Genomic DNA, 11,399 nt, shown 5'->3' on the forward strand with positions numbered 1-11,399 from the left:
TCCATTAATTTCTTCATCATAATTAGACATCCTCTCTCGTTTCTGGTATCAGTATCTGATCATCGGCAAATAATAATGAGTTGACAGTACCATGCTGCAAAGGAAAGCCCATACCTTCGCATAACGGATTCCAGCTTTCCAATATATGCTGCATATATATTTTAAACAGTGTCGGCGACATACTGCAGCCTTCAATCCTCTCAATGTTCGAGGGTTTCACATAGCTCTCTCCCAACTTTGACTGCTGCGTACAACTGGTGGTATATTATTTGAATCAGGAATATCTGTTGTGCTTCTGCACCTGTGTACTCGATTGCTTCCTGTTCTTCGTTGACGGGTACAGAACCACACGCTTTATTCTGAATCCACAAATATTAATTGTTCAAATGGCTCTGAGCACTATGTGACTTAACTGCTGTGGTCATTAGTCCCCTAGAACTTAGAACTAATTAAACCTAACTAACCTAAGGACATCACACACATCCATGCCCGAGGCAGGATTCGAACCTGCGACCGTAGTGGTCACGCGGTTCCAGACTGTAGCGCCTAGAACCGCTCGGCCACTCCGGCCGGCCACAAATATTAGGTGTACTTCCTGACCCTCAGAATACACCTTCTCACCTACTTGTTTAAGGCTAAAAATATGATCCGTATAAGATCGTTCAAATGAAAAACCTACCTGCTCCTCTTGCGTCTTTCCCTCCATCTCATTTTCAGTGCAGCGCCGTACAGTACAAATGATTTCAACTAACATCACGCCGTGGTTGTTCTTTATTAGGCACAGCATTTTTTTGCTTGTTTCATATAGTTTTCCTTGAATTCTTGATTCAGTATTCTTTATATTTCATATCTTGCGTTTTTTTTCCGATCATAAAACACTGGACACAAAAGATTCACGTCGAAAACAACTGAAATGAGGTAAAATGTGTTTTTGCTTGGTGTTTGTAGGAAAGCGAGAGAGAAGGAGGGGTACAACAAATGGCTCTGAGTACTATGGGACTTAACATCTATGGTCATCAGTCCCCTAGAACTTAGAACTACTTAAACCTAACTAACCTAAGGACAGCACACAACACCCAGTCATCACTAGGCAGGGAAAATCCCTGACCCCGCCGGGAATCGAACCCGGGAACCCGGGCGTGGGAAGCGAGAACGCTACCGCACGACCACGAGCTGCGGACAGGGGTACAACATGTTTACCACCGTGATCAGACACGTTCGGCACAATCAGCGTTCCCTGTGTCACGAACTTTTGCATCTGGAGAAGGTATTCTGAAGTACAAGGAGGCTTCTCTGGTAATTACAACTGGTATCAAGTTATTAGTCACGGCACATTCAGCGGTTTACAGGGAGAGTGCTGTAAATATTCACTTTCGACACTTTCAGCTTTTCCCATTTCCAGTTTTCAATTTTTGCTGACGCCTATGGTCAGAAGTACACTGTTGCTTACAAGGTATGAACGAATGTCAGATGAAACGTGTCCGCTCTGCCTGGAACTGTGTGGGTCACAAGGCCCCCATCAAATGTGTTACGCAGTGCAAACGCTAATAATTAGTTGTCGAAATGAGATCAAGCTAGACCCAAGTAATTGGGTTATGGTAACGGTTTCTGCATATACAGTACCTAATGTGACGTGGGGTAAAAATTCCAAGCACTGAAATTAAATTTAAGGTGCAGTTTGAACTTTGTATTTATTACTTAAATTCACATGAGCGCTGCGGGTTACAATAATTCGACATTACAAAATGAAATTGGATAAAGACCTACTTTTACGAAAACCAAGTATTAATCAAGTTATGTGACATACACTACGTGATCAAAAGTATCCGGACACCCCCAAACACATACGTTTTTGATATTAGGTGCATTTTGCTGCCACCTACTGCCAGGTACTCCATATCAGCGACCTCAGTAGTCATTAGACATCGTGAGAGAGCAGAATGGGGCACTCCGCGGAACTTACGGACTTCGAACGTGGTCAGGTGAATGGGTGTCACTTGTGTCATACGTCTGTATGCGAGATTTCCACACTGCTGAACATCCCTAGATCCAGTGTTTCCGATGTGTTAGTGAAATGAAACGTGAAGGAACACGTACAGCACAAAAGCGTACAAGTCGACCTCGTCTGTTGACTGACAGAGACCGCCGACAGTTGAAGAGGGTCGTAATGTGTAATAGGCAGACATCTGTCCAGACCATCACAGAGGAATTTCAAACTGCATTAGGATCCACTGCAAGTACTATTACAGTTAGGCGGGAGGTGAGAAAACTTGGATTTCATGGTCGAGCGGCTACTCATAAGCCACTTCACGCCGGTAAATGCCAAACGACGCCTCGGTTGGTTTAAGAAGCGTAAACATTGGACGATTGTACAGTGGAAAACGTTGTGTGGAGTGACGAATCACGGTACGCAATGCGGCGATCCGATGGGAGGTTGTGGGTATGGTGCATACCCGGTGAACGTCATCTGCCAGCGTGTGTAGTGCCATCAGTAAAATTCGGAGGCAGTGGTGTTATGGTGTGGTCGTGTTTTTCATGCAGGGGGCTTGAACCCCTTGTTTTGGGTGGCACTATCACAGCACACGCCTACACTGATGTTTTAAGCACCTTCTTGCTTCCCACTGTTGAAGAGCAATTAGGGGATGGCGATTGCATCTTTCAACACGATAGAGCGTCTGTTCATAATGCACGGGCTGTGGCGGCGTGGTTACATGACAATAACATCCCTGTAATGGACTGGCGTGAATCCTACAGAACACCTTCGGAATGTTTTGGAACGCCGACTTCGTGCCAGGCCTCACCGACCAACATCGATAGTTCTCCTCAGTGCAGCACTCCATGAAGAATCGGCTGCCATTCCCCAAGAAACCTTTCAGCATCTGATTGAACGTATGCGAGAGTGGAAGCTGTCATCAAGACTAAGGGTGGGCCAACACTACGCTGAATTCCAGCATTACCGATGGAAGCCGTCACGAACTTGCAAGTTATTTTCAACCAGGTGTCCGGATACTTTCGATCACATCGTGTACGAAAAGGGTGGCAAGACCGCACGAGGAGCATATGAGTAAATAGATGAAAGCCTACTGGATTTGGATGACAGCCATTGAAATTCCTCTCTGAAGCTAGCTGCGTGAGTGACTACGCTGTTCTGTCAGCGATGTTATGCGAAGTCTCTGTCAGCGAGATATCCCAATAGATCTTTGAGGAGCCGCACGAATGTCTGCTAATGTGTAATAATGATTACCAGTTGAATGTAATCCATGTTCCGATTGTGCCTAAGTTTCTCTGAAGACTGAAAACCCCATGCCGCGGATACAGCTTACCAGTTGTGGCGGACTGCAACTGCATGACGCACATTGTCACCGCCACTGGAGCTGCAGACATCGGTAGAGACGGCCAGATGTGCTTTATCTCCAATGTCCTTCTGCCTCTGGCGCTTATCAGTGTGAAATTTTCTATGTTTTGAGTATCCGCGAAAGGTCCTGAATGAAAGCAAAACCCCAGAAGGCTTCACTCCAAGAGTTTCTATCCTAAAGTTCGCCGTCTCCTTGCTCAATCATTCCAGAGCTCTGTATTACAATTCTTATCACCTTCCCCACCAATAGGACTCTCGCCACAGCTTCCGTCCAATGAAAATTAAATGTGTACTCTACTGATCCCAACTACGGTAATTTTTAATGATCCAATCAGTGACACTCCAGCGCCTGAGAAGTGAGCGCCTAAAAATTTTCCCAGGCTCGAAGACAAGGCAGCGCCTCCACCCCTAGAGCAGAAATCAAGGCCGCGATCTAATTGGCTTCTGGTGCAATATAGATAGTCGCAATCTCAATAGATCAGTTTTCAGCCAGCACTCCAGGAATGTGAAATCTTTGCAAATAATGGCCTGCAACATCTAGAGCGGGAATGTGACCTCTGAAAAGTATTAACTGACCGGACATAAATGCAATCATTGTTTTATTCTGCATTTGTCTTGAATCCCCCACCTCCACAGACGAAATTCTCGTGTATGGTCAGAGAGTTCGCGCGTTAGTGTTCGTTCTGGTGCCAGGTAATGCGCTGGCTAGCACGTGCTTGTCCACCTGGGGTCTTTGCTCTCAGGGGGATTGTAATCTCTCTTCAAGGGCAGCTTCCAGGTGAACGAAGGACGACTTCCCCCTTTCCACTCATACCCACCGCTTAGACAACGACCCCATCTAGCATGCGGCAACGGCCTTGCCGCAGTGGTAACACCGGTTCTCGTCAGATCACCGAAGTTAAGCGCTGTCGGGCGTGGTCGGCACTTGGATGGGTGACCATCCAGGCTGCCATGCGTTGTTGCCATTTTTCGGGGTGCACTCAGCTTCGTGATGCCACTTGAGGAGCTACTAGCGGCTTCGGTCAAAAATACCATCATGACATCCGGGAGAGCTGTGTGCTGTCCCCACGCCCCTCCTATCCGCATCCTCATCTGAGGATGACACGGCGGTCGGATGGTCCCGGTAGGCCACTCGTGGCCTGAAGATGGAGTGAGTCCCATCTAGCATGCAGGTGATGATGCTAAAGACGTGCACTACACTACCCGCTCACATTAATGTAACCATCTGTCAAAAGCCTAAAAAACCACCTTTTACTGTGCAAACTGCTGTGAGACGTGCAGGAAGAGAGTGAATGAGTTTCTGGAATGTATCCAGAGGGATGTGAAACCATGCTGACCGCAGTGCTGTGGCCAGCTGCACTGGGTTTCTCGGTCGAGGATCCATGGTGTGAACAGCCCAATTGCGGTTGTCTCACAGACCTTCGATTGGACTTAAATCCGGAGATTTTGTTGTCCAGGGGAGTACAGTGAACTCGCCCAGTTATGCTTCAGACCACGCACTTACATTGAGCTCAATGTGATACATTGCATTGTCCTGTTGCAACATGCCTTTGTCCCATGGAAAGGTAAACTGCTTGTAGGGCGAACATGGTTCCAAAGAATAGATGATTACTTGTTCCCTCCAGAATGGCAACATCACCCAGAGAATGTCATGAAAACATTCTGCATACCATAACGCTCCCTCCTGGTTACAGGGTGTTTGTTTTCAGATGTTTCACTCCCTACACGCCAGTGGCCATCTGTCCGATGGAGCATAAAACACGATTATCTGAAAATGTCACCTGCCGCCCACTCAGTGGACGTCCAGTTGCTGTATCGGAGTGCAAACTCCAGTCTTCACCGCCGATGAACAGCTGTCAGTATGGGTGCTTGAACCAGACGCCCAGTGCGGAAGCTCATACATAGCAACGTTCGCTGAAAGGTAGTTGAGAAGACACTGTTGGTAGCACCTTGGTTCATTTGCATGGTCAACTGCTCAACAGTTTCTCGTCTATTCACCCTTACACATCCCCGCAGGCGAAATTGATCCCTGTTGTCTATGGCCTACGGTGCACGACAGCTGCCTTAGCGCCGATTTTGGATAGCTCAATTTTGCCATCCATGTTTACAAACTTAGCCGTTTCGGAAATGGTTGCATGCTTGGTCTGAAAGGCAATGATCATACTCTTCTAGGCGTCAGATAAATCGCTCCATTTTCACATTACGGCAACGACTGTACTGTTTCCTGACTCCCCCGTTGTGCTTTATATGTTCTCCATTGCCAGTGCTACCACCTGTCATCTGTGAGTGGTTATTGCGCGTTGACTTGGAACATCGGTGGCGGTCACAGTAGTGCGACAGAATCATGAACAAGCAATTGATCTAAATGCAATTGGAATGAAGTAATGGAAATGCCGTGTGGCTAGGGCCTCCCGTCGGGTAGACGGTTCGCCTGGTGCAAGTCTTTCGAGTTGACGCCACTTCGACGACTTGCATGTCGATGGGGATGAAATGACGGTGATAAGAACAATACAACACCCAGTCCCTGAGCGGAGAAAATCTCCGACCCAGCCGGGAATCGGACCCCGGCCGTTAGGTATACCATTCCGTCGCGCTGACCACTCAGCTACCAGGGGCGGACAGGAGATGAAATGAAACTGCAGATTGATCTCCGAAAGTCAGTTGAAACGTAAGCATGAGTTAATTATCATTTCTTCTTTATTCTTATTTCATTCTCCTTCGCCTCAAGTAGGCGAGGGGATAGGGGGGGGGGGGTGGTCTGGCAGTAGTACAAATAACCCACTCTTCAGCCAGTAGAATGTACTACTGACATAGATGCTAAAACAAGCATACACTGATAATTTAAAAATAATTTTAAAGATGAGATGAATGGGAGAAATACAAATAATAAAATGCTATCTTCATGAATCGTTTTATAACAGTGATAAACATGTGGACAGACAGCACAGCTAAAACACTAGAGAAACATTTGAACACGAAAAAACTGAAAAAAGCGCTGGAAAACACTGAACACGACAGAAGAGGCACTGTCCATTAAAAACGGAGTAAAATGCACTTTCAGTATAATCGGAAAAGGATTTGCCTTGGTAGTGGTTTGTAGAGGAAAAGGAGGGGATATGGAGGGAGATAGGGCAGTGGTGGTGAGTAGGATGGAGAAACTGGAAGAGGTGGCGACAGAGACAGGCAGGCCCCCACAACCGCACGAGTGGTCGACTGTGAAGAGCGGACAAACTGAATAGCTGGGCTGCGGCCATTAGAGTGGCAAACTGACGCGCGGATTTCGAATGTTTATACATCGCTTTTGGTTATAAAATGCCTTCCCTAGAGTTAGGTCACAAACATAATGCCTCATTTAAATACGTTACTACAATATAGTTTTTAATTTATGAAGAAACAGCAACTAGTCACTGTTTATGAATTTATGTTACGTAGTACATGGAATCTGCCGTAGCTAAAAGTTATGCACTGGACCCCTAGCGTTTTTCGTAGTTCATTTACGATAGATGTACGCAAAATGCATCAAAATACTCGAAGATTTGCCCACTATGTTAATAGATATTTTCTGACTCTACCTTGCTTTAGATTTTATGATGAAAAGTGCGTTATATATGGCGTAGTGCTTTGGCAACTCACGACCAAATTATCCAAACAAGACTTCAGGCAGGCATGCAGTATCGCTTTAGTCACAATATTTACTTTCGAAGATGTACACTTCAGTTTATATGTGTGGTTTTTTCATATAATAAATAAAACTCAACAACTGTTCCATCGAGAGAAGTTGTGAAATCAGATTACAATTACACACATTCAGTTGCATTTTATAACGATAAAAAGCCTGCTAACTCAAATTTCGTGTTGCTTGCAACTCAACTTTTATAGTTAAAATAAAATGTGGTTCACAAAGAAAAATTTATCTTCTGCTGTATATGGTCTGGAAAACGAAAGATGGATGGAACAGCATCATCTTTCAGCTTTCTGCGATTTACGTAATTTTCAAGGAAACAACTTTCTTCAAAATGATCGGAACATATAAAATGGTATTCTGTCGGTAGGAAATCTTGCCTCCTGACAGCGTTCTGAGAGTAGAATTACGAGTAACAAATCCTGTATGTACGCCCCAACAAATATACAACGTTAAATCAGGGTCTTCATAAACAACAGTACTACACAACACATCAGACTACCACCACTATAATGGCGTCCAGCCGAAGGTTCAAATTACCCCGCGACTGCAGCGCCATCAGTGAGTCTAGTTATTTTTTACAAGGTCTTTGGAGACAGGGCTGGCTGTGGTGGACACGTTGAGAGGGGCAACAGGTATTGGGAGCTGTAGATTGGAGAGTAAAAGGGGGTGGTGGGCGGCAGGGAAGGGGAAAGGGATGAGGTGTGATAGGCGGAAAGGAGGTAGGAAGGAGCCCCAGAGGGTGGTGGGTAGGGTTGGATGGATTTAGAGTGGGTAGGATGGGAGTGTGTCGGGATGGAGTTCATGGCCAGGGAGAGGGAGACAGCTGAAATTTTTTTGAGAGAGGATGTGGAGGGTGTGCAGGTAGAGGGTTGGTGGTATGTGTAGGTAGAAGTGCAGCAGCACACTAGGATTGGACAGGAGAGGGAACACAATAGGATTGTTTACAGATGGTGTAGGTTATTCTGAGGTGTTCAGTGTGAGTAAGGAGAGGTGGTAATTTGATGAGCTGGTAAAGGACCCTCGTGGGGGAAGGTAAGTGGAAAGCGAGGCGGAAAGAGTGGCGTTTGATGATCTGGAGGGATGTGTTGGGGATGTGTACGTGTGAAGGACAGTGGAGGGGCGTAGTCCCCATCTTCAGCCTGTTAGTAGTTGTAGTAGTTTCTTGTTCACAAATTACTATATGGGTAATTATGTAATAATATGAGACGAAATAGCCCAGCCTCCTGCTGATGCCTCTCAGCTTCTGTAGCGTGGTTGTACACTACTGGCCATTAAAATTGCTACACCACGAAGATGACGTGCTACAGACGCTACATTTAACCGACAGGAAGAAGATGCTGTGATATGCAAATCATTAGCTTTTCAGAGCATTCAAACAAGGTTGACGCCGGTGGCGACACCTACAACGTGCTGACATGACGGAAGTTTCCAACCGATTTCTCATACACAAACAGCAGTTGACCGGCGTCGCCTGGTGGAACGTTGTTGTGCCGCCTCGTGTAAGGAGGAGAAATGCGTACCATCACGTTTCCGACTTTGATAAAGGTCGGATTGTAGCCTATCGCGGTTGCGGTATATCGTATCGCGACATTGGTGCTCACGTTGATCGAGATCCGATGACTGTTAGCAGAATATGGAATCGGTGGGTTCGGGAGGGTAATATGAAACGCCGTGCTGGATCCCAACGGCCTCGTATCACTAGCAATCGAGATGACAGGCTTCTTACCCGCATGGCTGTAACGGATCGTGCAGCCACGTCTCGATCCCTGAGTCATCAGATGGGGACGTTTGCAAGACAACAACGATCTGCACGAACAGTTCGACGACGTTTGCAGCAAGATGGACTATCAGCTCGGAGACCACGGCTGCGGTTACCCTTGACGCTCCATCACAGTCAGGAGCGTCTACGATGGTGTACTCAACGACGAACCTGGGTGCGCGAATGGCAAAACGTCATTTTTTTTCAGATGAATCCAGGTTGTGTTTACAGCATCACGATGGTCGCATCCGTGTTTGGCGACATCGCGGTGAAGCGTGTATTCGTCATCGCCATACTGGTGTATCACCCGGCGTGATGGTATGGGGTGCCATTGGTTACACGTCTCGGTCACCTCTTGTTCGCATTGACGTCACTTTGAACAGTGGACGTTACATTTCAGATGTGTTATGATCCGTAGCTCTACCGTTCATTCGATCCCTGCGAAACCCTACATTTCAGCCGGATAATGCACGACGGCATGTTGCAGGTCCTGTACGGGACTTTCTGGATACAGAAAATGTTCGACTGCTGCCCTGGCCAGCATACTCTCCAGATCTCTCACCAACTGAAAGCGTCTGGTCAATGGTGGCCGACCAACTGGTTCGTCACAATACGCCAGTCACTACTCTAGATGAACTGTGGTATCGTGTTGAAGCTGCATGGGCAGCTGTACCTGTACACGCCATCCAAGGAGACTCAATGCTCAGGCGTATCAAGGCCGTTATTACGGCCAGAGGAGGTTGTTCCGGGTACTGAATTCTCAGGATCTATGCACCCAAATTGCGTGAAATGTAATCACATGTCAGTTCTAGTATAATATATTCGTCCAATGAATACCCGTTTATCATGTGAATTTCTTCTCGGTGTAGCAGTTTTAATAGCCAGTAGTGTATGTTGTCGGCGTGAGTGGTGTTAAGAGTAGAGTGACTGACCACGGCGAAGCCCTGCGCGGCGCAGAGCAGCCAGTGGTAGGCGGTGAGCCAGGCGAGCGGCGTCAGCGGCTGCAGCAGACCGGCGGCCAGCAGCGCGGCGCCGGCGACACGCGACGGCCCCAGCCGCGAGGACAGCAGCGCCGCGGGCAGCGGAGACAGCGCGCCGCCACACAGCCACGCCTCGCGTAGCCGCCACGCCGCGCGCTCCGGCTCCGACAGCGGCACCTGCAACGCAGACACTCAACCTGGGGCCAACTTGACGTAAACAAACACAAACGCCGTCACTGGTCTCCAGCTGTAGCCCTTTCAGACCCACTGGCTACAATCGTCTACATTAAATTTTAATTTTCCTGAGGAGCCAAAACATTATGATCACCTGCTTTACCGAGCGAGGTGACGCAGTGGGTAGCATACTCGACACGCACTCGAGAGGACGACGGTTCAATCCCACTTCCGGCCATCCTGATTTAGGTTTTCCGGGATTTCCCTAAATCTCTCCAGGCAAATGACGGGATGGTTCCTTTACAAGGGCACGGCCGACTTCCTTCCCCGTCCTTCCCTAATCCGATGAGACCGATGACCTACCTGTTTGGTCTCTTTCCCCAAACAACCCAACCCAACCCCATCACCTGCTTAACACCTTGTTTGTCCATGTCTGGAACGAAATGCATCACTGATTCTGCGTATCAGGGATCCGACAGTTTGTTGGTAGGTTTGTGGAGGTATGTGCCATTTTTAGATGTCTACGAACAGGTCATGTAGTTCGCGTAAATAGCGGGCCGCTGATCTGAGTACGCAGTGATGGCGCCCGTTAGCGACCCAGATGGGTCAACACCGACTCAAATGAAGGCCTCGGCGCTTGTTCGTGACGTCACGTCAGCTAGGCGCGGCGAACGCCAGGTCTGTTGCAGGCAGAAACGCCTGGGCGCGCTTATCACCATAAATCTCTTATTTTTGGACAAAATGTTTGGTATTGTTTTGGATTCTGCAGTTTTATTTAGATGAAAGATTTTCTTACTATCGTAAAGCTACAAATGAAGATCATAATTCTGTATTACTGAATCCTGTCGAAAAAAACGTAGATCAATATGAGAAGACACTTTGCTCCATTTGCAAGCTTCGGAAGTTTTACATTCAAGTAACTATATTTACTTGATCCATTTTGCTATCGAAACTTACCCCAACCCCCTGACAATGAACTCGTTTCTTTTATTTATTTATTTATTTTCGTTTGACATCGGGACTGGAAATGTGAACTAATTTACATGTTTAGATGTCCAGCTGTTGGGAGCGATTTGATTACAGTCGTTTTCAACAATAGCAATTCTAAACAGGAAACAAAATAGCTTCATACATCGAAAATACTGCTGAGCTTAAACTTTTTTAACCCTGCTGTTCTGTTCGGGTCTATATGACCCGAAACGAATATGAACGTTATTTTACATTATGTAAATACCAATATATATTTATGAAACTTTGTGACTTTGTCTGAAAATGGATGAGCAGCATGTGTTTTAAAAGGTTTTAAAAAAGTTTAAGAAGTTTGGGCTTCAACTGTAATAGTTGCATATGTAATGTTCGGGTCATAATGACCCGACACAAATATGTTTAGTGTAACTCGTATTTATTTCTAAAATCTGGAAATGGCGAAAATTATTTTTGTTGTGT

At 46.6% G+C, this 11,399-nt stretch overlaps 1 protein-coding gene and 1 pseudogene across 1 annotated transcript in view; one reads left to right on the forward strand and one right to left on the reverse strand.

The window, feature by feature from the left end:
• LOC124776010 (uncharacterized transporter slc-17.2-like) overlaps positions 1-10,357 on the reverse strand; it is a 416,532-nt gene extending 406,175 nt beyond the window's left edge. The window contains exons 1-2 of the mRNA XM_047250852.1: positions 10,343-10,357; positions 9,732-9,956 (exon numbers count right to left, since the gene is read on the reverse strand). Of these exons, the coding sequence (XP_047106808.1) occupies positions 9,732-9,956; positions 10,343-10,357 (240 nt within the window). The remainder of the gene's footprint in view (positions 1-9,731; positions 9,957-10,342) is intronic.
• On the forward strand, positions 4,203-4,320 carry LOC124778671 (annotated as a pseudogene).
• Positions 10,358-11,399: the final 1,042 nt, after the last annotated feature.

This window comes from Schistocerca piceifrons, chromosome 2 (assembly GCF_021461385.2).
Source record: "Schistocerca piceifrons isolate TAMUIC-IGC-003096 chromosome 2, iqSchPice1.1, whole genome shotgun sequence".
Lineage (NCBI taxonomy): Eukaryota > Metazoa > Arthropoda > Insecta > Orthoptera > Acrididae > Schistocerca > Schistocerca piceifrons.